General features: G+C 39.7%; 1 protein-coding gene across 2 annotated transcripts in view; it reads right to left on the bottom strand.

The window, feature by feature from the left end:
* Positions 1–15,989, bottom strand: part of XPO7 (exportin 7) — a 36,501-nt gene extending 20,512 nt beyond the window's left edge. Inside the window, exons 1-11 of one of the 2 annotated variants that reach the window (XM_065946597.1) lie at positions 15,922–15,989; positions 15,238–15,384; positions 12,537–12,630; positions 11,836–12,002; positions 10,769–10,861; positions 8,308–8,412; positions 6,518–6,683; positions 5,854–5,927; positions 4,417–4,536; positions 2,880–3,026; positions 1,901–2,073 (exon numbers count right to left, since the gene is read on the bottom strand). In XM_065946597.1, the coding sequence (XP_065802669.1) occupies positions 1,901–2,073; positions 2,880–3,026; positions 4,417–4,536; positions 5,854–5,927; positions 6,518–6,683; positions 8,308–8,412; positions 10,769–10,861; positions 11,836–12,002; positions 12,537–12,630; positions 15,238–15,384; positions 15,922–15,942 (1,307 nt within the window). In that variant the 5' untranslated portion in view covers positions 15,943–15,989. The remainder of the gene's footprint in view (positions 1–1,900; positions 2,074–2,879; positions 3,027–4,416; positions 4,537–5,853; positions 5,928–6,517; positions 6,684–8,307; positions 8,413–10,768; positions 10,862–11,835; positions 12,003–12,536; positions 12,631–15,237; positions 15,385–15,921) is intronic. The other variant, XM_065946598.1, reaches the window with a different exon arrangement.
* Between the last annotated feature and the right edge of the window lie 10,113 nt (positions 15,990–26,102).

The raw sequence follows: 26,102 nt of genomic DNA, 5'->3' as shown, positions 1-26,102 counted from the left end.
ATGTGTTGCTGACTTCCCTGTCACAGCAGCTCTCCTCCTCCATTCTGCCACCACATGCCGTCGTAGAGGCCCATATCCCAACACAGCTTTTTACCAAGGAAGGAAGGTAAGAACGGGCTGAAGGCAGGGGTCTCACCAAGCATCAGTCTCCTGAGGTATCTTTCAATCCCTAGTCCTGTAACATTTGTCTGCAGTGATTTTCCCAGTCCTATGCTTCTCAACCCTGAAAGCTCCCAGCTCTCAGCCTCTCGTTTGTTCCTGACGATAGTAAACTCTGAGACTACAAGTAGCCTATCCCTGCTGTGAGGCCACTCGTTCTGTGATCAGATGGGCTTTGGAATTCAGAAATCTTCAGATTTTAGGGAGGTACTGTATGCTTCTACACGTAACATGAACCCTCCATGGGCTGTGGCATGTCACGTACAATATTCCTGTAGCAAAATATATAAATATTACGAATAGTCACACTAAACAAAATTTTTAAAAAACACTACTATGTGTGTGTGCTACGTTGCTTCAATTGTGTCTGACTCTTGTGCAACCCCATGGGCTGTAGGCTGCCAGGCTCCTCTTTCCATGGGATTTTCCCAGCAAGAACACTAGAGTAGGTTGCTATACTCTCTTCCAGGGGATCTTCCCGACCCAGGGATTGAACTGCGGATTCTTTACCACTAGCGCCACCTGAGATTAAGTGGTCTCATATCAGCACATGTCAAGTTTGTCACCAAATGAGTTTTGTATCAAACTTATGAGAAAATTAAACATTCACATCTTAAGTTTCAGAACTGCAGACAAGGCACTGTGGATCTATACCATATCTTGTCGTATCCACTGGTTTCCTAGACTTTAAAATCTTATAAGCTGTCTACTGTTACATGGTTATATGACAATCCAGCAGCATCATTGCCACTACAACGGGCAGCTCAGAGTTGTGTGTTAACCATGGTCCACACACTAGGCCAGGACACAGTAATTTAATTCCCATTATACTCTGGCCCAAAAGCACATAGCTATTAGCTGAGTAACTGGGCCCAGAGCCCATACGTGTCCCCACTTCCCAACATGGCCTGCCTGAAACCTGCTGAGTCCTTAAGAATAAAAACTACACCACTAACAGAATAACGATTTCCAGTAGGCTTCACCAATATCAAGATTCTGAAATGATTCAAGTCATACACAATTGAGACTATAATTATTATGACAAATTTACTTGATTTGAACAAATTATGAATGCAACTTAAAAATGAAAAAACAACCAACCAGACCTGCAGAGTTCAGGTAAATTCTCCTGAGAAACAGCCAAGGAAAAAATATATAAGAAAGGTCTATACACCAAGAATAACTGTATCTTATATAGGTCATTTCTGAAACGGTCTAACATTTCTTTACTATAGAGTTCTGGTCCAGCTGGCAGTCAAGAAGACAGAACCCATGTGTCAGGGTAATGCAATCGGTGGCCAGCTGCCTGGGATTCTTAGATCTTCTAGTAAGCTCTGGATAGCATGGTTTATTTATCCACTTACTTCTTGAGAAGTTCACATTAAGCACCTATATGTTAAACGTTGTAACTGTTGTCATCTACAGCTTAGAAATGCTTCTCTCATGTTTAACGAAAATCAGTGGCAAGGACAAATGTTATACTGATACGCACGCTTTGTATTCTAAGATGCTGCTATGGTGGGTGAAGAAGGGACATGAATAGGATACTAAAGAGAAAAAGACTCCTCTTTCAGACATTATGCTCTCATCAGCTGCTGTGCTGACAGGAAAAAATACCCATATCAGTGTTAGCTCCAATAAGATTCATATCAAGGATGCATCTACCAACTGGATGTCAGGTCCCTAGCAAGTCTGACACCAGGCAAGTGTAGGGGAAAAGGGAGGCTGCCCATTTCCTTACCTGAGTATGATGTGCACAGATTCCAGACGGGATGTGATGTAGGCTTTGGTGACCTCAGGAGTATATGTCTCCAGCATGTGGGGCTCGGTGGCTTTCACATATGGCACGGAGGCTGCCAGCCGCTGCCATAGGCTCAGGAGATAGTGCACGCTATTTGGGGCAAATTCCCAATGCTAAAGAACACCAAGAGAGTAGGCCTCTGTTACCACTGTATCTCCTAGAGGTCCAATCTTAAATTTAGTATCTCTTAAGATGTTCTGATGTGACCTCCTAGAGGTCCCAGAAGCATCAAACCACAGATGCTCTAAAAGGAAGGAAGAGGAGAAAGAATCGTGGCTGGATGGACACAGCAAGGTCTATGAAAGGGATTCAGTAGAATCAGATGTTAGCTGTCATTTATGTACATAGTACGTTAGTCTCAAGTCACTTGACATAAAGGATAAAGGCTTTTCTTTAAAAAAAAAAGATAAACTTTGATGAGTTTTGTTCTATGTACGGCAACCAGTCTAATGTGTTTACTGGTATTTCAGAGACTAATCATCCAGTGAGAAGAGCTGTTCTGAGCTGGTTGAGTAAGCGGCTCTCAGACATTAGTATGCAAGATAGGCTTGTAGGAAGCTTGTTAGAAACAGAAGTGCCAAGGCTCCTCCCTAGACCGAGTGAACCAAAATGATGGGAATAGGACCCAAGCACCCGCATTTCTCATCAAGCTCTCTGGATGATTCTGATGCAATCCATCACTTTAGAGAACTACTGCCTACACATGGCTAAGAAAGAGAGGGTGCTGAGTCTTCAGCCTGTTTTTTAAGGGGGGGCTATGAAGGAATTCTCCCAGCCTTGAATCTAAGTATTATTCTTACAATTCCCTCATGTTCTCCTAACCACACTCTTTGTAATGCCACAAGGTCAAATAAAACCAACGAGCAAGAGAAGAGGTTCCACTGTTTAGGAAGAAAGAGCCAAGCAATCCACAACAAACCTGCAGGCTGGTCACCGTGAAGTTAGCTATCAATCGGATGACCTCGGGGTAGTTCTCCACCTTCACTAATTCTCCCAGTTGATAGTTACTCTTCAAGCGGGCCAGTAGTCTGCAAAACTCATGGTAATTGTTTGGGTCTGACAAACTCTGGTGACAGCACAGGGGGGAAAAGAAAGTGTGAAACACGACTCACTAAACTGCTTCCAAAGGCATCTGGGATGGCACAGGGGGTGGGGAGGCGGCAGGAGATGCGCTTTAACTTCTGAGATGCTGGCCGCCATTCTGAACAACGCATTTGGATGATTAAAAAACAATGTTTTAAAAAGTCACTTTTAAAGGGGACTATTACATCTATCATCTCATCTGTTCACAATAATCATGTTGGGAGATAGGGTTATTGGCCTCAATTGGCAGAGTCTGAAACAGAAGCCCAGAAGGACCAGACTACTTGCCAGGGTTGTAATGCTGATTAACGGCAGAAACGGGCACAATCTCAGATTTAACAGGCCTGTTTGCTTCCCACTGATCGAATAAAAAGTAATGACATTTTCATATTCACAGCTGTCTAATTTATCATTAAGCACAACTAGAATGGCAAAGTCACACAAATATTTCATGTATTTTATTATACTGCTATCATGACAACAAACTCACTGTATTAGTTATGTTTATGTATCTTGTTAACTACTTATATCAGACACTGTTGTCTGCACACTACACCAGTATGTTTGTTTCCTTACACATGTTCTCCCACATTAGAGAAAGGGGACAGGTTTTGTTCTGCTTGTCACTATATCTCTGGCCCGTGGTAGGTGACTCCATACCAATTGCTGATAAAAAAATGAATTTTTAAAAAGGAAAGAATTGAGTACAGTTATTTCTTTTTCTTTTCTTTGACCATGCCACATGGCACGAGGGATCTTAGTTCCCTGACCCTGGATCGAACTTATACCCTCTGCAGTGAAGGCATGCAGTCTTAACCACTGGACCACCACGGGAGTCCGAGAACTGAGTATATTTAAAAGTGAACGGGTCTTATTTATGATATTTCGTAATGCGGAGAAGTGATACTTAAAAACAGGAGGTGTGAGCTGAATCTTTCGGACTGAAAAAGATAAGAAGGACAACTGAGTTATGGAATGAATAATATTTGAATGAGAAATATCTCCCTTCCTAACTAAAAGTAGCTCTATTCACTTAGGTAAATAATTTACATTCAAAATCATGGAAACAAAAACAAAAAACACACAAAATGACTAGCTCTCTCCTTATTTTCCTTCAAAGTCATCCCTTCCAGTAATTTCGACATTCTTGAATCTAGGGGCTACAAGCTCCTTTTCTGGGTAAATGTTAAAAATCTGTGTACAGACATTCACTTAAATCTTCTGAACGATAACAGATTGAACTGTCTTCTAGGGTTGTTGCTATGTGTGACCTCTAGATTGAGCTTTTGCCTTATAAAAGAGAGGTATATACTAATCATACATGCTTATATATGCATACACATAAAATAAAAGTAAATTCTCAAAAATCATACCTGTGGGTTTTCCAGTATTCGTTTAACACCATCAACAAGGTGAGAGAGAAACTTGGCCCTCTCTGCATTGTTGAATAGGGACCTTCTAACTGAGGCAATCTGTACTAAGCAGGATAATACCTAGAGGAGGGCACAACCAAAACACAAATGAGCCAAACAGACGGTATAGCTCTTTTCATTGCTCTTTTCCTTGCTATAAATATTCTTCTTCCCTCTTCTGTCACTCTCTGCTATCATTATAATGATAGCAGAAGAAAAGATCAAGGAGGGTGTAGTCGAGGATCTCTGAAACAGTTTTACTAAAAGAAAAATAAAGGGCATTAGACTCACAGTGAGCATAACAACTAGTTAAATCCAGTTTGGAAATTCATACAGGTATTATTTTTCGACCACCCCTATGGCCTCTTTATGTTGAAGATACATATTTAAACTCGAAAATAGCAAGCAACTGACAGTAAACAGTGCTTCAGACGTAGGCTTTTTCCTGTCTTAACAAGGCCTTCTGGCTAATCAGGCTTGGCTACGTAGTGCTACCATGAAATAACCAAGTCAGATCTATGCTCGGGAGAAAACAGGTTTTACAATGAAAACATTTTCCCCTTTCCCCACTGCGCTAGAAATTTACATTCTGTTCGCCCCTCTTGATCTACTTTTTGCCCTTTTCCTCCCTACTTTCTACTCCGGGAGGCAGACCTCTGTTGACTAACAGCAGAAGTAAATATAATGATACTAATGATACAAGCAGCACAAATTCATGTTTCTGCTAAAGCGGAAGTCCGCCTTAATTTGGAAAAGTGACACGGTGACCAGGAAAGCAGTCTACACAGAAACACTGTGCAAAACACCCACTGACATTTACTAACTTTACTTTCTTTGTACACTTTGTACAACAACATTTTACCCCAACAATCTGAAGTATCAGACCACTGACTTTTTAGGACCCAAATGAATTTTGGGATTTGAGGTTAACTATTGCTTTAAAGGAGAAATACAGCATTCCCAAGAGCTTTCAAATTTTATTAAGGCCAAGTATGCAAATCTGCCTTTCCAATACAGCTTCCATTGATCACTTATGTAACATAGGCCTGAGAGATTTTCAGAAAGCTCAGTCTTGACAATCTTCTACTAGACCATATAAGGTGAATTCCCCACACTCTAGCCTGTGGCAATTCGAGGTACAGTACAAAGTCAGACACAAAGGGGACCAAAAGAATCTGATAACTGCAGCAATTTGTCATTAGACAGGAACAGTTTAAAAGGAATCAAGACTTTACGGTGAGAACCTTTAACTGACAAGCTTTATCTCAACAGGCTAGATAACTAACCCTAGTATTTCTAGGAAGAAACTTTATTTCTATGATTTTGTACAACACAATGAACATAAGGCTCATTCACCACTGCTACATTCCAGAAACAGAAACTATAGTCCTGACTCACCAGAGGTGAAAATGAAGGAGGGATGGAATGATAGAGGTCAAAGAACAGCTGCAGAGTTGAAGAATCCAAGAACGCTGCAAGAGAGAACACATCACTGAGCCGTCCGCACGCTGGCGCTGCGTTCCCCGGCACTCCACAGTCACCGGGGGTCTTGTCTTCCTGCTTTATCATCTTCCAGAATGTTTACTTCCTTCGGAAGTGACAAACTACTGGGGGCTTTTTGTTTTCCTTTTTTTTTTTTTTTAAAAGCATTAGTTTTTAGTTCCTCTAAGAAATGGATTCATTTTTTTTGATTCTCAAACAACTTAAGACAAGCAGGACTCTTCACAGCAAGAATTTTTATCTTTTAGGAACACAATACCAAGCACATGTACAGGTTCTTTGTTTTTAAAGCTAGAAATCCTCTCAAATGAGTAAGAGAGCAGAAGTCTCTAGGTGAGAAATGTAAGGTCAAACTCACATCCATCAGAAACCGGGTAACCAAGAGTTTGCCCCAGCTGGGGAATCCTCCCAAGCGCAGCTCCCTCACTTAATAAAGACCCACATCAACCTCCCAAGTTGTCTCTAAGAGCAAGCAGGGGACCTGCCAGGGGATCCTGAGCCCACACTGCTGACTCCAGGTAGAGGGGAACAGCAGCCTGGTCTGAGGGTGTGGCCGTGTTACCTGATCTCCAGCTGGTGGGGATCTGTACCGTGCACAGGTCATCTGAGGACTCGTCGGTGGAAGTGCCGATGAAATCAAAGTTCAGGCAGTTATGAGTGAGCTTGAGCAGTTGCATCAGCAAGCCATGCTGACTTTCATCATTCAAGTTCAGATTCTTTCCAGAAGCCTGTAAAAATGACCACATAATGAGCCCCAAACAGTCATTCCTCTCTTCCAAGTTTGCTACCAGGCTTACAAGGAGGCTGCTGAGCCAGAAAAGGAGGGCGAGATTCAGCACAGTCGCATGGCGGTTCTCTGCCAGGAGATGCAGCACTTCTATTACCTTTAAAGTCCTTTCATCACCATGAAACTCCTAGCTCCTTATTTACTATTAAAACATGTTTCATGTTCATAAAAACATGAAGCTAGCATTTATAGAAAGTCCCTCTTTGACATTTACTCTTTACATGCTGCAGACATTGTGGCTGCAGATAATTCTGAAGCAATGTGGGATGAATGGTTACTTCATTTGCGTGTTAGATCCTTTTTATTTATTCATCAGCAGTGTACCTGCCTACAGCTCAATAATGGCCCAGAGCTATGGTGACTATGAGATTCAAGTTTCTACCAGTTGCGACCCCAGGGACTGGCTGATTCGTTTCTGATAGCACCAGTATCAGAAGAGGATTCAATCCTGTTTTCTCACAAGCTTTTCCCCCCTCTAGAGGGTACAACAGTTTTTACAAGGCAGCTTGCCCAAAATGAGGACTTTTGGGGAATTCTGAAGTAAAACTAGGTAGGCAAAGGAAAAGATGGACATCATTAATTGGGACAAAAGAAAAACCCAAACTTGCTTCTCATATTATAACTGAGACACACTGGAAAATGAGAACAAGAACAACAAAACAAACAAACAAAAAACCCCAAATGAACACAGTCAGAGGCTAATTCCATTTGGCTTTCTATATGGACAAAACATCAAAACACAGCTATGAACATGTACGATTTATAGGTTATCATTTCCTCCTTAGTTCAAGTCTATCAATAAATGAATTGAAATACCAACTTTCTTTTATTTTTTTTTTAGTTCTATCATTTTATTGCTACCAACCCATTTCCCTCCATCCTCGTGCACACATGCTCAATCATGTGACCCCATGGACTGCAGCCCGCCAGGCTCCTCTGTCCATGAACTTTTCCAGGCAAGAAAACTGGAGTGGGTTGCCATTTCCTTCTCCAGAAATACCAACTTTCTATTTTAAAATAGTTAATTTCCTTCGGTGATACTGTCTACCCCTTCAGGTCATGAAATCTAAATCGATGTTAAAAATTCAAAACATGCTTTTCCTTACAGACGCTGCTTGTTTATTTGCTGCCTGTAACTCAGCAGGGGCAGGGGAGCCAGCCGAGTTTTAATGTGCTAACGGTGTAGTCTGAGCCCGTGTTCAGAGCACTGAGAATCAAACACCATCAAAGGAAGATGTCTAACTCCATAGAGGAAGATCTTATATGGATATGAAAAAGACCAAACAACAAAAACCTCAAGCTTCGTGGCAAACCAGTTTCTTTAACATAGGAGCATGGGATAAGTGCTCACTTACCTAGGGGAACAGATGTGAAATCAGGAAATAATTCTTTCTCTCAGACTGGAAGGTCATCAACAGCTTGGACATATATATCATGTGAGAGATGAGAATTAAAGAGACGCATAAACTCTCACGGGTCAGTGAAGCGTTGACATCTCACAAGTCCCCAACTACTCTGATTCTTTCAGAAGGAACCAGGAAGCAGGTACCAACAAACAATCTTACCTGTTTTAGTAAATTGCACGAAAGCGTGAAGATATCGAATAACGATGAATCTCGGAAAGAAGAGGCTATTTTCCTGTGCTTGGTTAAAGGATGGGTGGTGTCTGCCTGTGCAGAAAAACAAACCAACGCAAGTTTTAGAACTAACTACAAAGAAAAATTTTTCAAGTAGACTTCAAATGAAGTAGAAGGATTTTTCAATAAGACCAACAAAAATAACGAAATACATTTTAAACATTTAAGTTACTGTTAAACTCTATGTAGTGAGAGAATGAGGATGACGATAAGCGGCTAACAGCTACGCAGGATATCATGTCTCTCCCGTTTACAGAGGGAAGATAGGAAGGAAGCACAGTGTCTCCACCGCAAGGTTTCCATCTCCTCTGCACTTAGGGAGGAAATATTTAACAAACTGTTGGAAGACTTTGTTAATAATTATTATCATGCTCTTTTGAGGCTGAGTCTCAAAAACAGACAGTCGCAAGGCTTGGGTTTTGCTAAATAATCCCGTCAAGAGTTACTACAGCCATGAACTTAAGATAAATGGCAATAGCCTGTGATACTCTTTCTTTTCTCACCTATTTCAACATGCAGTCTATTCCACGGGAGTGAGGACTTCAACTAAGGGGCTGTACTGGTCTCTCACTCCTCTGTCCTTGTCTTCTCAGTCATATTTTAAAGGTTTTTGCAGTCAGGGATTAAATCTCTTACTTCTTTAGTAAGTCCTCTATAGCTGACACATAGTACATACTCAATAAGAGCGATAAAGGAATTTTAAGGTTGCCAACAATATTTAGTCCAGCCACTTAAGTAAGCTTAAATCACTTCTATATCCTGATCAACTCATGCAGGAGGGAGCTCATTTGCCTTTTGGCACATTATGGAACCCCCACCCCCCAATTTTATTTCTAAGTTCAAATTGGAATGATAGCAGAAATACGTTTTCTAATTTAAATCTAAAGCAAAAAAAAAAAAAAGCCAATAGAAAACTCAGTTGCACAGAGTTAAAAATATTCTGATTTTAGCCTCAGTGTCTCTGTGTTACAAATGTCTTAGATAAAAAGGTATCACTACATTATATATCATATGCCGTATACAATCTGTTACACAGATCATAATCCAGAGAATAATTACATCCTAAGTACATCACACACATTTCTATTGCTTTCCTGAGAAAGATAAATACAAAATTTTGAAAAGATTCTAAAATACCAACACTGATGGATTTTGTGGAGCCAAGCTTCCAAAGGAAGAGCATTAACTCCACAATCTGTACATAATTAATGCATGCTCTCTTATTACAAGGGTGTGTGTGTTCAATCGTGTCTGACTCTTTGCGACTCCATGGACTGTAGACTGCCAGGCCCCTCTGTCTGTGGAGTTTTCCAGGCAAGAATACTGTAGTGGATTGCCATTTCCTACTCCAGTTCCTACAAGGATAGGAGTGGTTAAATAATAAGCAAGTTAAGAGCACAGGCTCTGCAATAAGCCTATGTGGGTCTGAATTCATATACTGTTTGTTGCCTGGTAACTGTGATACCATAGGCAAATTATTTAATCTTTATGTGCCTTAGTTTCTTATTTAGAAAATAGCATAACCAGAGTCTCTATCTCATACAACTACTGTAATTTTATTACTGTGTAATAAAATTAATATAAGTGCTTAGAACAGTGCCTGTCACATAGAAATCACTCAAAAGTATAAATTATTATTTTAATAATTACCAATCATAGTGGGGATTACATGTGACAGAGAACACAATATGGACTCCAGATTTTAATAGGCTCTAAGCTAGTGTATTTAAAATACCAACTCACAGTTAAATTTCTCAGGGTTAATTAAAATGTCTGCGTAAGTATGCGCAATAGCAACAGTGATGCCAATATAATTAATAGCTGACAGCTGAAGGGTGAGCTTTTACAATTAATTCAGGCCTGTTCAATAATTATAACATTTTAGCTAGATACAGAAGTAAATGACTAAAAAATATTATAGCCAGAGCAAAAGAAAGCCACTGGTGTTTCCTCTGTAGTATCTGTGACATCGATGACTATTTAAAAAAATTATTTGGTATTTAGCGGAATATTTTGTGCATTCTGAAAAGATTACCAGAAAAATCTTTAATAAAGGCACATGAGAACTGATTTCTGAATGATTATAAATACATTAACTTATACAGCAGAAAGAGCACACCAATGATGCTGGTTTCCTAAGTTCTGACTTAGGATCATTGCGATCTTCTCTAACATTGAACATTAATACCACTGAGGAAAGCTGAGATGAGAGAAAAAATATTATGGAGATGGAAGGGGATCCGGACTGCACTCACAGAGGAAAACCCCATGGAACTATTTTGTTTCAAAAGGGTATTAATCACTTACCGCGAAAGCACACAACTGCCAAAAAAGATCATCCCACACACAGGCAGAAAACACCAATACTAAGTAAAAATGTGGCACTTACTTCAATGAGGAAGGCTGTAGCACTTACTTGATTAATTTCATTGGTTAGCTGCGATAAAATCGTGACACCAATGATGCAGTATTCAACACTATCCTGGTTTAAAAGAAAAAGGTAAGGCAGAAAGAGTTGGCCTGTGCAGCTTGATTTCAGCATCTGGAATGCAGTCACACTTAAACTGCCTAGACAAGTTATGAGAAATTGGTATTTTAAAACTGTTGCTTTGCAGGACACAAAATCTAACTGATATACAAGAGGATTAAATCTGACTGCATCAAAATTGAAACCTTTTGTATGTTAAAAATACCTACAAGCTTTACACTATACATATTGTAGGAAGAGAAATTAGCAAATCACATCAAAGATAAAAGACAAATGAATGTGTAAGATAATTTATATGGAAGGCTGTATACAAAAAAGGGGAAAGAATTGATTAAAAAAATGTACATAAGATATAAATAGGAAGTTCACAAAAAGCAAAAAATAAGTAGTAAGTGAGCATATGAAAATTTGTTTGTCTCATTCATAACTCAAATGCTGAGCTACCAATTCTTTCTACCTATGAAACTGGAAAAATAAGAAAGCTGAGCTTACAGGGTGGAGGTACAGACATATTAACTGTTGGAGGGAGTAACTTTTTTTGAGGGTAATTTGGAAATATCCATGTAAACCCAAAATACACACAGTCTTCTCACTGAATAATTCAAAGGCTAGGAATTCACACTATAAACACACTTGGCTCAAAGTATAAGCACACACAAATACACACACACACAAGGAATATTCACCAAAGTATTTATCTACCAGTCTAGATATAGATACTAACTAAATACTCACCTAGAAGAGTTAAAAGAATTATAATGTTTTAAACTGGATAAGTATGTAAAGCAATAGAAAGAATGAAGTAGGGTTTGTGCTGACATGTAACCATGTAAAACCAACACATTAAGAATTAAAAAGACATGGAAGAAAATGTACCAAAGAATTCCATTTGCAGATCAATATCTAAGTAAGCATATATCGCTTCACTTCTTTTCACTTCTTTATTTCACCGAATACATACGTCATACCTGTAAAAACCTGGTGACATCTGTGATTGCATTTCTGAAGACGTAATCATCCTTCTGACAGTCAAACCAGCCCAACTTTGTGATCCTGGCGTATAACTGGATCAGTGCCTGCGTCACAAAAGTGGCCAGCTTTGGCCGCGTGGCAAGGTAGTTGAGCACATAGTTCCCTATAAAACAGAAATAATCTACATCAGAGACGGCTCCGCCAGGGGAGGGTGTGCGTCATTAAATGTCTAAGAAGTGGTAAATCTAGACTCTTTACCCTAAACTTCCTTGATTATTCACACTACAGAGAAACAGGACTTTAAATTTAAGATTCACTAAACTTTCCAACTCAGAATTGTAAACGAGTCACAACGAAGAACCTGAAGTAAGGGAGCCTTGCATCTACCTCTTGATGATTAAATAGCATCATTGGCACAGGATTCAAAATCTTCAGCAATGTTTTTCTTAGTTACTAGTGATGGTGAAGACAAGGTAAAAGAAACTTCCCGAAAACAAAACAGTTAACTTGGGCTTTATCTAGGAGCAATTATATTGGGCCCTCCTCACTTTTAAGCCCAATTCTGGAAAGAAACTATGTTCTAGATATTCTGTATGCCTAGCAATTTCAGAACACTATCAAACAAGCAACATAAATGTAACTATTACTAGAACATCACTAAACTAATTTAAGGGAGAAAAGACAACTTTCTACTCACGAATATCTATCCGCTGTTCCAATGGGAGAGGGTTATTTGTGCGCGATACAAGCTTTGTAAGGCATGTAGCTGCCAGTAACTGGGAGTAAGATGACTGTGAAAAGAGAGGAGGAAAGGGCTTAGGATTCAATTTTATTAAGTTAGTCAGTCAAAGTTTTTAACTTGGAGATCTGAGTTCATATTTAAGAAAAATTAATCAGCTTTGCTACATTTGATCCTCTGGATTTTTAAGGGTCTCATACTATGGAAAAATGAGCCCATTCATCATCTGTGCTCATTAAGTTGACTTCAGTCATGAATAAGGGCAGGATAAAGTGAATGCCTGATCAAACTGAATCTAATCCAAGTATCTGTATCATTTTGAAGGGACAGAAGTTACAGGAGATCTTTACAGAAAGATATTAAGCTCTTGAGAAGACAAATCTCTTCTTTCATTTAAATCAAGAAATCTCCTCCAACAGCCTTGTTATAACAATGTTCAAAAAAGTTTCACCTCATAATATTCCTATAGTATAGCATTAGAAAGAAAAAAAAAAAGTAGAAGTAGTATTAGAAGGAACCACCATCTTATGCTGTGTAGTTAATTCCCAAACTGTATCTTTCCATCAGTGCAACTATCAATCAGCTACTGCTTTGGGTAGTGTATATGCTAGTTTTAGTAGTAAATTCATAACAATTATTTATGAGAAAGAAAAAAACTATGCCCTAAGCAAAGGAATAGCATCACCATATTCTCAAGTGTAGATTTTAATGAATTTTAACTTTATGGAGAATCAGCGTATTCAATCTGATCATAATGTATAAGAAGGAGCCATGTGCAGATTCGAATTCCTCTGAGCAGCTGTGTTACACGTAACATCACGTAACAGGAACAGACTCAGAATCACCAAAATAATTTAATCAAGAGCCGAAAATAATTTTCCACGAAACTGTTAAGTCCTTAGGGCAGCAGGCTATCCATAGAGGCTATCCACAGGCATTACACCATACCATCAATTATAAAAATAAGTTTATGAAAAAAATCTATAAGAGTGACTTTGGAGGGCATGGGAGGGAGGTTCCAGAGGGAGGAGATACGTGTACACGTGCAGCTGATTCATGTTGTAGAGCAGAAACTAACGCAGCACTGTAAAGCAATCACAGTCCACTGAAAAAAATAAAGTGCATGCTAATAGCTTCCACACCAAAAAAACCCCAGTGACTCTGACATGTGATTTTTCATTCAACACTCACACGCTGCTTAAACTGATTAAAGCAGGTGTGTCAGATCACCAACAATGCAAGAGGCTACTATAACTGCAGAACACAGTGCAGAGCTGTAGACGATGAAATGTGAAAATGGTTTCTGAATATGACTCCAATAAACCTGCTAAAACATTAAGAAGTCGATGGAGACTAGAGAGTGAGAATCCACTATAACTGAGTCCTTCAGCATTGCACCAGCCCTGCTTCATTCCAGCCTGCTGACTCTCAGTGTGAAGAACTGGAGTGAACAGTGTCACAGATGACACCCTGGGCGCCAGTGGCAGTCAGAGGAGAGTTAGCTGTGAATCTCCCACAGTACGAATCTAAACTGATCAATACGAGAACCAAGTGATGAAAAAGAAACACAAAAATACTATATGCGAAAACAGAACAGAGCACAACCCAATCTCTGACCATGCTGCTTTAACTTCCAGACACTTGGGAAAAGAGTCAACTTCTTTAGCTACTAAGGATATCACTTAGCCAACTGTAGTCTGTTCTATTTACTGCATAAATTCTCTAACACTATTAATGCAAATTCAAAAATGAAGCCATCGAGAATTCTATACTCTCAACAAATTAATGGCTTTCCTCCTTTTCACACTTCCTTCCCGTCTTTGGCAGAGTGCTGGCTGCTGGTCTAGATGGGATTCTAAACTCTCTTGATGCCCTTTCATGATACCCTGGATGGAGGCTTGTCCTTCCTAAGACCTCTGTCCTGCCAAAAATATTAACTTAATCAAATCAAGTCTCATGAAAGCATTATTTTGATCACTGTATGCCATTTTTAAGCCGGAAGAGGTTCTAAATTCATTTTAAACATTCTAACTTCCTGTCATTTCCATTGTGAAGGAAAATTTTTTCCCTGCACATCTAAGACAAAAAGAAGCGGCTATGGTACAGCACAGGAAAAAGAGAGCAGACGAGGGATCTTAGAAGGGATCTTAAAAGGTGACATGAGTTTTGTGGATAAGAAAGGCCATTTATATATAGCCTTGTCTTCTCTGTAAAACGTGTGAAGTGATACATAACTGTAAAAAACAGAAAAGGAGGTCCAGAAAGTTGATTCAAGAATAAAAATCATAGGACAAAAATATACGCTCAGTGAGATTTTCCTGATGACTCTGAAGGCCTTTTTTGCTAGTGTGGCAGGTCTGGTTTGTTTTAAAAGTGAAAATTGGGAATTCTCTTGTGGTCCAGTGGCTAAGACTCTGTGCTCCTGATACAGGGGGGCTGGGGTCGATCCCTGGTTAGGGAACTAGATCCCACATGCCACAACTAAGACTCTATGCAGCCAAAATAAATAAAAATAAATGTTAAGGAAAAAAAAAAGTGAAAATTAAGAAGGTAGAGGTACCTAGAAGAATCAAGGGACAGAGGTTATCCTAATCCACCCCTAAACCAGAATGTATCTTCCTAACCTGTTCCCCTTTAGGATTTTTCAAAGCTTACGTACACTTCCTCTTTCAAGGAGTAGCTGGCACTTGCTCAGGCAGTCAGGGCTGTTGGTAAATTCAACCAAGGCTTTCTCTGCCTGAAGTCGAGTGGCCGTATCTGTTGTCTCATACAGCTGTTTGCACAGATTCTCTAGTTGGGCCAGGCTCTGGAACAGATCAGTCAAAAAAGAAATCAGTCCAGTCTATTACATACATAAGTCGACTACATACATACTGTGCTTGAAATTACTAGATGAAGATAAATGATAATCAATGAAGAGAGACTTGCTTCTCAATGTGGAGGAGAATCTGGGTGACCTTTATCTAAAAATAACCACTTATAGCCCTCTTCCTTTGATGGTTTAAAAGACAAAATGATAGAATGCCTAAAATTGATACACTTTTTCAGTCATTTGCTTAAAGTTCAGACACAAATTATACATTTTTTCCTTGCATTACTTATTCTAAGCTTTTCCAAAATGTTTTCAAAGAAAAATGCAGAATTTACTTGCGCAACCATCAATTTCAAGATTATGATTACTAAAGTCATCACTGTAAAATTAAGCACATAAAAACACAATGTAAGCGTCACACAGATCTTTACATAGGTTGAAATATTCTTCTTTTGCCTGTAGCTATCAGCTTACAGTTATGTGTACATGCAAAGATGGCCAACCTCTAAGTTTCAGAATACAAGTACGCACCTTCCTCCCCGGGTCCCTCATGTCTAAAGTTCAGCAGATTCTCTTCTGTTGCCCTTTAAACTCTTGCTTTGGTTCCAAATTTAAAGCCCAAGGTCAAAATAAATTCAACCTGAGCATGTGCTCAGGCAGAGATAAGACATGGGACACGCCCCCAAACAAACCCTACTTTCCAAATCTTGAACCAGTTCCAGGGAGGCAGGAAGGGGATGGGTGTGTGCTTTGGTCAAAACCCCAAAGGATACAAATCCACTTCCACTTAGTGTGGTGTTTAAAAGCAAAGAGGAAAGGAGTGAGTAAGAGTTCATGTAACTATCACCTTTCCCTGACTGGAGAGGAGGGCAAACATCTGTTAGTTTTCAAAGGGCCAGTTTGGACTTTAAAAAGAAATTCTGAACCTATCTTCTACAGCAGCAAGCAAGATCTGATTTAAACAGTTTGAGGGATCCTACTACTATTAGAAATGACAATTCTGACAAGAACCAAAGTAATAATTAGGCAAACCAACCTGTGTAAAAAGCCTAAAATATATCACACAGCCAGGTTGCCCAAGGCTTTTCATCACTTTATTTCATTAAGCTGGGACTTTATAAATCACAGCTTTTCTACTAAGCAGGAAAGCCCTGGGGGCAGGATACCTATTTTACTCAATCTGATTAATAAATTTCAAATATTAACCTAAAGGAAACAAGAAAGACAGATGCTGACACTCGGATTATCAGTCTCACTTCAGAAAGCCCTCAGAAGAATAAAAACAACCACCTCCACTACAGAACAAAATAAACAAACCACTCTTCAAAACATCTTGGGACTCTGATTAGGCTCATGTTTAATCTGTTCCTCTCTGACTTGCAGGGGTCCCACTTAATATCTTCCGCAATTTGAAAGCACAGAGAAAACTGTACTCACAAAGCCAGATCTCAAGTGATGAAAGACCTATTGAGCGAAATCTGATTTTTTCATATAGCTTATAAACAAAACACAAGGAATAGAGGATAAGGCCAATTAATCACATATACTCCATAAGACATGTGTGCAAGTCAGTGTTCTGTCTCCCACTAATGGCCAAACTCCCAATGAATCAGTTTAATTATAAATCCCCACATTCCTAAGCAAGAGATTAAATCTCCTTTTCAGGAGGTTTTTGTTTCAACCCAGCAGACTGGGTTCCACCTCCACCCCCTACCCTGCCTGTGAAATGATTAACTAACAGGGAACAAATTATTTAAAAAATAAGTAACATAGAAGACATAAAAGGGTGGTATGAGGTTTCAGTAAGCAGCAGCAGCCTCATAACCTCCACTTGCTACAAGCTTCCCGATATCCTGAACAGAACTCCCTAAACGGTCAGGCTGCTTAAGGTATCATGACTTTCCTTGAAGTCTGATCAGTCAGTCCCAAGAGCAACCCCCACCCCCGTGCTCCTCTTATTTACATTTATTACAACAAAGTTGTTCACATGAGGATGGCTAAGCACCTGTCACAGGCAGTTAAGTTCCTTACTGCTAAAAACCTACATGCAGGTTATGCTGGGCTTTCTGGTCGCTGCTTTGTTTTGTTTTGTTTTAATGTAGTACACAAAAACACACTGCAGGGTAAGTCTGGTAATGAGTTCTCAGCTCAGGAAACAAGACCATTAAAAAACAAAAAAAACAAACCACCAAAAGAGTAATTTTGACCATTTACACAAACATTTAGAAGAACAAAAGCTTTATTTCTTTGTTTCCAGAAGAACAAATGGGAAACAATCTTGTTTTCCCAAACAATTAGTGGAAACGTCTAAAAACCACAGGGTGAACAGTCATTTTATTTGGGTTGCCCATCGAAGGAAAGGGGAATCAAACATTTACATTTATGTTCTCTGGGATCCTAATGTTTTGCAAGCAAATCTAATAGTTAGATCATTTTGAATCACCTCTCTGGGGGACCCAGAATAAAACCATTTATCCTACAACTGTTTGATGAGCCATTAAAACTAGTTATTTCACATTTAGCATCACTGCATCTTGCCCCCTGGCGCAGTTCCTTCTCCCATTCAACCAGTTATTAAGGACATCTATTACACGATGCCTGTTCAGTCACAGAAAAGACTCCAGAGAAGCAAGTCTGTTTTCTATTCCTGAGGCTGCCAAACTGACAATTCTCAGAGAAACCTCCATCTGGTCCCACTGGAATATAAAGGCATGTCTGGGTGAAATCTTCACAAAACTGGAAAGCAATCTTCAACTAGAAACGCACTACTTTAGTACAAGACACTCAAGACACTCAAACCTCCAAACCTAGAGCACTTGGATTTCACCAACAATTCAGTTACCATGAAGGTATTAGAAAGTATTAAAGGAATGTATCCCATTATTTAGCAATAATGTTATTTTACACAGTTTTTAAAACTAGGATAGAGAAAAACGCAGCTCAATTATTCTCATTTCAATATAAGGTACAATCAGTTGAGACTTCAGGCCTCTGAAATTAATGATTTATCTGGGGAGTTGCCTGTACCTTTTGGGAAAATGATGATTTCTGTTTCTGCATTAGATGTTATACTAACTCCAAAAAGCATATCCTGAAACTTATTTTGTCACATACTGCTTTAAAAAAAAAAGCCTGACAGTATATATTTTTAAATTAGTCTGTTTGGGAAAAAAAAAATCCACTTGGAGATTTCTAATCAGAGACCAGGATACTCGTTTTTAGGAAAGATTTGACGACATTCCCAACAGTACTGGATAGTGAATAGAAAACAAGCACAAGCCTTGGATGACTAGGTTCTCTGCAAAGTACATCTTTGATCTGACTGCCACCCAAACCACCTAAAATGATCAGAAGCACCACTCTAGTACAAAGTGTGACGTACAGCCTCAATCCAGAGGAGTTCTCATGAAGGATATATAGTCAGAATTACCAATCTGGTAGCTGAATTTCCATGATCAGGATGTCTGAAATATGAAAAAAATCAAGCCACTTTCAACGTGTTCATAAACTCCATTAGTTTAGATCTTCCTTAGTTGGAATTCTTCTGTGTATTAGGAAAAAACTCTGTTAGGTAAATCAAAAGATGCATACTTAACCTGCCACAAAAGAAACGATTTAAAAAGTGTAAGGCTAATAAAATTGATTTGATATACTAATTACATTTTATTTTTTATTTATTCGATAAGGCATTCCTATTGTCAATAATGAATATTCAATCAGCATAGATGTTTTTAAAAATTCCTAAAAATCCAGTAATAACAATTATTCTTAGCTTAAAAAAGCAAGCGGCAGAGAAAGACAAAATTTGTCTTGATATGACTTATAAGTGGAATCCATAAAAAATGATACAAATGAATTTATTTACATAATAGAAATAGAGTCACAGATGTAAAAAACTTCTGATCATGAGACTGGAAAGCGGGAGGTGGATAAACTGTAAGATAGGGATAACTAATGAGAACCTGGGTTTCCCAGGTGGTGCAGTGCTAAAAATTCATCTGCCAATGCTGGAGACGCAAGAGACATGGTTTCAATCCGTGGGTCAAGAAGATTCCCTGAAGGAGGAAATGGCAAGCCATTCCAGTATTCTTGCCTGGAAAATTCCATGGACAGAGGAACCTGTTGGGTTACAAAGAGTCCGTGGGGTTACAAAGAGTTGAACACGACTGTGTGAGCGCACACACACAACAGAAGCTACTACATTTAACACAGGGAAAGCTCCTCAAGACACTGTAACGACCTAAATGGAAAAAGAATCTAAAAAAGAGTGGAGATACATACATATAAAGAAACTGATTCACTTTGCCATACAGCAGAAGCTAACGCAGAGCAAATCAACTACACTCCAATAAAAATTTATTTTAAAAAAGCAAGTGGAATAACTGTATGCAGAGTGTATCATCTGTGATACATGTTAGCAAATTCATAAAGGAAAATCTGTATGAAAACATACTGACAATTATCTTTGGGAGACGAGATTATGGGAGACTCGTAATTTCTTTTCTGTATTTCCCTAAGTTTTACATTTTGGACCACAAGTAGATATTACTTATAAGCAGGGAAACCCCCCCAACAATTGTACAGATAATCTTTTTTAAATTAACTCCTCTCAATAGGAACATCCTACTATTAATTAACAGCTGATCCTGCTTCCAATCAGAATTCATAAAACAAGTTTATAAAATCAAGAAGGCAATAGGCAATATATTCTAAAAGCTGAAATGTGACAAAGTATGTCAGCGCTTACTGTTATCAATACTTTTGTTTTTACCAGTAATAGATGCTGGCAGTCTGAATGTCGCATGACCCGGCTACTGCACTCCCACGTCTATAGCCAACAGAGGCACATGCTCAGCTCGCCAGAACACCTGGGTAGGAGCGCTCCCGCCAGCACTGGCAGTCCCCAAATGTGACAGCCAAACGCCCATCAACAGTCGCATGGGGACATGTTTCATTCCTTAATGCGGGCACTGATTACACAGGCACGCTCATTTTGAGCAAATCCACTGAACTGTACATTTATAATCTGTGAATTTTCCTGTACATGTTGTAAGATGGAAGAGCGACACAGTTCTCCCCAAATTCTTCACATATTTACTCTCATCTTTCTTTCTTATACTAATGAAAATGAAGTCCACCTGTAACTGACAACCACACATTAGATTTAGAATAGTTTTATACCAATTTCTGCTTTTAGAAGTGTAACTCCCGTTATTTGCTCAGGAAATAAATAAAGTAAGATTTTTGGATGCATGAGGGACATGCTATTTCTGAGAGGACTAAGAGGGTAAGTAAAGCTTTCTGGTTGCAGTTGCTGTGTAATGTCTACTGCCGTAAAGCAAGATAAAATACGTACTTTCAGTAGACGATAACGCAGTGCCAGGGCGTTGAGTGCATTAGATAAGGATACCATGTCTCCTAACATATGAGACTGCAAAATTCTACACTTAGCTTCAAAATATGAATCAGTCCTCACTTGTAACAAACACATATGATGTTTGCACTGTGCGTGACACATGAACACAGGCAAACAAGTCATTCCATGAGGTAAACAGCCAGACTGACTGTGCCTGGCTTGCTGACTTACACATCTAACTAAGAGCTTCATTAACATGTCGCGAGAAACCGGTCTCGGCTCCTCCTCATGGTCATTAAGAGTGCAGAGGAACGAAAGCTGCAGTGTAAGCGGAGCCCCTGAAGGACGGGTTTCACACTGGCAGCCTCAAACTAGCCCACGCACATTTTGGTCGTTCACCTTACAGTGTTCAACATGGCTGCCAGCGTTTCATGATAGCATTTGGTTTCCTAGTTTCCCATAAAGAATTAGCAGATCTGATTACCCGGGACCTGCATTTTCAAGTGTCACTCATCAAACGACAGTAAAAGCACAGTGCTTCCCTCAGGGCAGGCTCTCGCTAGCTGACTGCAGGTCACAGGCCCTGGCCTCGGTAGACACTGGCGTTTCCTCCACCTGCTCTAATGCAACTCTGCCTCCCATCAGAGGTTCACTTCCAGACGTCAGAGTTAAAAAGTAATGAGCATATGGTACTACAAGAGATTCTGGCTTAATTTGGGGGTACTAAACTCCTTGCCAACTTGCAGTTTGGAGGGCTTCCCTCATAGCTCAGTTGGTAAAGAATCCACCTGCAATGCAGGAGACCCTGGTTCAAATCCTGGGTTGGGAAGATCCGCTGGAGAAGGGAAAGGCTACCCACTCCAGTATTCTGGCCTGGAGAATTCCATGGACGGTATAGTCCATGGGGTTGCAAAGAGTCAGACACGACTAAGCGACTTTCACTTTCACTTCACGTAGTAAGTAACAGCGTGACTTTGGGCAAGTTTATTCCCTGGAGCTTCAGCTTCCTCATGTGTAAAATAGGTGGATTTTATTATGTTATTTGACAAAGATACTGCCAGTTCTAAATTCTATGCTTCTAATTATATAAGTAAATCAGATTTAAAAGGAAGCAAATATTAAAATTAAAAAGATCATGAAAACAATTGGCCAAAATTTTTAAAACAGGGAATTTAACAAAAAATAAATCAGGTTAACACTCCCATACATCTCTCTAACACAAACAACGCCGGTGACCCAGCAGCAGGAACAAGGATCCTTTTAGAATGAAGGTTCGGTATAACCTGAGTTAAGACCTCAGATATCAGGTAAATCCCCACTCCCCTGTTTACAAGCTGTGGGAGTGTGAATAAGTTACTCAAATCTTTCAAACTAGTTTTCATCTAAGTAGAAATAATATTTATCTAACAATGCTGTAAAAGTCAATGTTGTAATGTATGTACATTCTTCATTACTGAGTTTATCACTTGCTATTATGGAATATATTGTCTACTGAAAAGTGAAGAACAACAGCTTTTTAAAGCACATGCATTAAAATCTACAGTTTCCTCTACAGAGGTACCATATATATTATCATGTGTGCTGTGAGCTTGGTCGCTCACTCGTGTCTGACTCTTTGTGACCCCAGAGACTGTAGCCCACCAGGCTCCTTTGTCCATGGGATTCTGGAATGGGCTGCCATGCCCTCCTCATTCGTGTGTATATATATACAACTTATTATATAGATGCATATAAATTTACTCAGATCAGCCCATTTTTGGCTGTGCAGGGTCCTCGCTGCCGTGCAGGTTTCTCGAGTTGCAGCACGTGGGTCTCTCACTGTGGTGGCCTCTTTTGCTGTTGAGCACGGGCTCTAGGGCACGCGGGCTTCAGCAGTTGCGGCTCCTGGGTTCTAGAACACAGGCTCAATGGTCGTGGCACACGGGCTGAGTGACTCCCCAGCATGTGGAATCTCCCTGGACCAGGGATCAAACCTGTGTCTCCTGCACTGGCAGGCGGATTCTTTACCACTAGAACCCTAGAGGGGTTCTAGATGCCTTGCCTTGCAGGGTTATACCGTAACCCTGGGTATATTGGGCTGGCTAAAAAGTTTGTTCCAGTTTGCTTATGGAAAAATCTGAACGAACATTTTGGCCAGTCCTGTGTAATTGCTCCTCATTGTTCATGGGTCCCCTACTTGCAAATTTACCTACTTGCTAAATTTATTTGTAATCCCCAAGTCAAACTATCAGCAACTGTGTCATTTGTGGACATGCACAGAATGGTGAAAATTTTGAGTGGCCTGACACATGTTTCTCATCTGAAGTCAAACAAGGTAATGTTTTGTGTTTTTGCTTCAGTTCTCACAACTTAAAAAAGTGTCCTTCTTATAGTTTACTTAATGCCATGTTTTTTGCAATTTAGGGCTTTTTGTCGCCAAATATGCTGTTTAAAATAGCCCCATGCATAGTGCTGAAGTGTTATTTAGTATTCCTAAGCTCAAGAAGGTTGTGTGAAAAAATGTTAGATTAAAAGGTGTCTGTAAAGAGAAATACAAATAAAGGTTGGTTGAGGAAAATGTGACCAGTGGTTGGCAGGAACTTAACCCTATATGTCCTGCAAGACAAATGGTTCACGATTTGTTAACTCAGTGTTCTCAGCGACTTTACAGAACAAACTACCATAAATAATGAGGACCAATTATATTTCCACCCATTTCCAGACTGGGTAGTATTCAGTACATATTTCCCCACAGATACAGAATTATATTGCCATTGTTATAGGTGTTTGTTCAAAGAGAGGTATTTATTAACTTACATAACTGTGTAACACTCAAATTCCAGTACAATTGACTCAAATGTTTGTTTACACGGCCATTTATACTGATTATTTATTTATTGTGATTTTAGCAAATGAGTACTAAGGTGCACAGTGCATGAAAAGGACAAAAGCGTACCTCAGTGTCCAGCACCCAAAAGTTTCATAAAAATGTCATCCGTAAGTGGATGTCGGGACTTCCCTGGTGGTCCAGTGGTTAAGAATCGGCCTTGCAACGCAGGGGGTGTGGGTTTGATCCCTGGTCGGGGAACTTCGATCCCACAGGTCACAGAGCAAATAAGCTTGCACACCGCAACTAGAAAGTCCATGCACCTCAATGAAGGATCCTCCATGAAACAATGAAAGATCTCACATGTCACAATTAAGACCAGATGCAGCCAACTAAATAAAAATAAATGGCTGTCTAACTCTTAAAAAGCCTCCTGGGGGTTTGGGTTAAAATGGCAGAGTGATCCCATATCTAATCTTGTTCCTTTCCCAAACCCAACAAAAACAACACTAAAGGGATTTAAAAAAAAAACCACAAACATAATCTCACAAGAAATATGATAGGAGACAGGACAAAATTTTGGAATACAGAAAAATCAGGAGTAACTGACTTAACTGACACAAGAAGGCCAAATATCTTGCAAGTGGTGAAAAGAACTGGAAACCAAGCTGTTTTACACTCCCTGCTCAGATGTTAAGGTGAAGTGTGGTGGCCAGGGCAAGAGAGAACAGGGTAAAATATCTTTGAGAAGTGAGATTTCCAGGTTTCTTTACTCAGTGCCTCTGGACTAGGGACACCAAGTCAGTCAAAAGCACCTTTGAGGACATGGGCACCAGAGAGTCGATTAAGTGGCCACATACACATCAAATGCCCCCTTCCCGGGCTCCTTGTACCCAGAAATGCCAGTGTCCAGACTGGGCTCCCTTGACAGGAGTTTGGAAAATCTTCCCCTGAGAATCCCATTAGTCACAAGGAAATACCTAAAGATACACTGATATAGGGGTTACCCAACAAATGGCATAATTGGATTACCCCACTGTGATGCCTCAAGCGGACAAGCCTCACGCCCACACTTTGCCTTTCTAATCAGCTTGGTAGTCTTTCAATGTTGATTATGAGGAAATAAGGATTACCACAAATCTGAAGAAAGCCTTTAACAGTGTATGTATAAAAGCCTTTATTTTATTTTTTTAAATTTTTTAACAGACTTTAATTTTTACAGCAGCCTTTAAAGAAGTGTGTATAGTGATAGTTGCCCAGTTGTGTCCGACTCTGCGACCTCATGAACTGCAGCCTGCCAGGCTCCTCTGTCCATAAAGTGGGCAACCTTCCCCTTCTCCTGGGGATCTTCCCAACCCAGGGATCTAATCGGGGTCTCCTGCATCAAAGGCAGATTCTTCCCAGTCTGAGCCACCAGGGAAGCACTTTAACATGGAAGACAGTGTTAAAATACAAAACAGGCCTCAAGGGAAGCTGCTTATGGTTGGATAAAAAACCGAGACTTAATTATAGTTTCGGTTCTCCCAAAAATGGAGTCTTAAACCAGTCAATCAGGACCGGCCTGATTAGCACTAGTTAGGTGACCTGCTGGACAGACCCCTGCCCTCCCCTAAAGGAAAGCAACTTGGCAACAACTCCTCTGCTTTTTGCTTAGTATGACTCCCTTGTTCCTGCTCCCTTCTCGCCTAAAGTCTTTTTATTTTATACAGCCCCCTGGAGCTCCTTTCTATATGCCAGACTGGATGCTGCTCCATTGAAACTGATTTTTGCTCAAATATACTCTTGAAAATTTTTAACATGCCTTGGTTTCTCTTGTAACAACAGCAAACAAAACAAATACATATAAAAAAAATCCTATAACAAACAGAAACTGTGCAGGAAAAAGGAAACTTGAAAAAAAAAAGAAAAAACATAAAGATAAAAGTATTACTAAGCTCCACAAAGAGATAAGAAAATATTTTGCAACTGGGAGTAAGAACAGGGTGCTCTAAAAAAGAAACATTCAAAGAACATAAAGAGAGACTTTAGAGATTAAAAATGATAGCAGAGACAAAATACTCCATCAGAGGGTTGGAAAATCAAGTTAAAGCCTCCCGGAAAGTAGAGCAAAAGGTGGAAAATAAGAGAGCAAAGATAAAATCAGAGGCCTGATTCCAGAGGTCAAACATCTAATTAACAAGAGTTCCAGAGGGCACAGAGAACAGAGAAGGAGAGGAAAACATCAACAAAATAATCCAAGAAAACCTCCTAGAGCCGAAGAACATCAGATGTCAGAAGGAAAGTTCTACCAAAGTCCAGCATAAGTGAAGATCAGGCCATACCCGAGGCATACCGCTATGAAACCTGAGAAGCCTGACAAAAGGAAGATTCTGTAAGCTGATCAGGAGGCAAGGAGATGGTCAATGGGAACAAAAATACAAACAAAATACAAGTCAGGTAAACACATAAATGATCAGGAATCAGATGGCTGTGGGCAGCACAGAAGCAACACTTGGCAACAAGACAAGCAGTCCCTGCAAGGCTCTGAAGGACAATGATGAACACAGAATG

The sequence above is a fragment of the Muntiacus reevesi genome, chromosome 10 (assembly GCF_963930625.1).
Source record: "Muntiacus reevesi chromosome 10, mMunRee1.1, whole genome shotgun sequence".
Classification (NCBI taxonomy): domain Eukaryota; kingdom Metazoa; phylum Chordata; class Mammalia; order Artiodactyla; family Cervidae; genus Muntiacus; species Muntiacus reevesi.
This window is presented reverse-complemented; position numbering and strand designations above follow the sequence as displayed.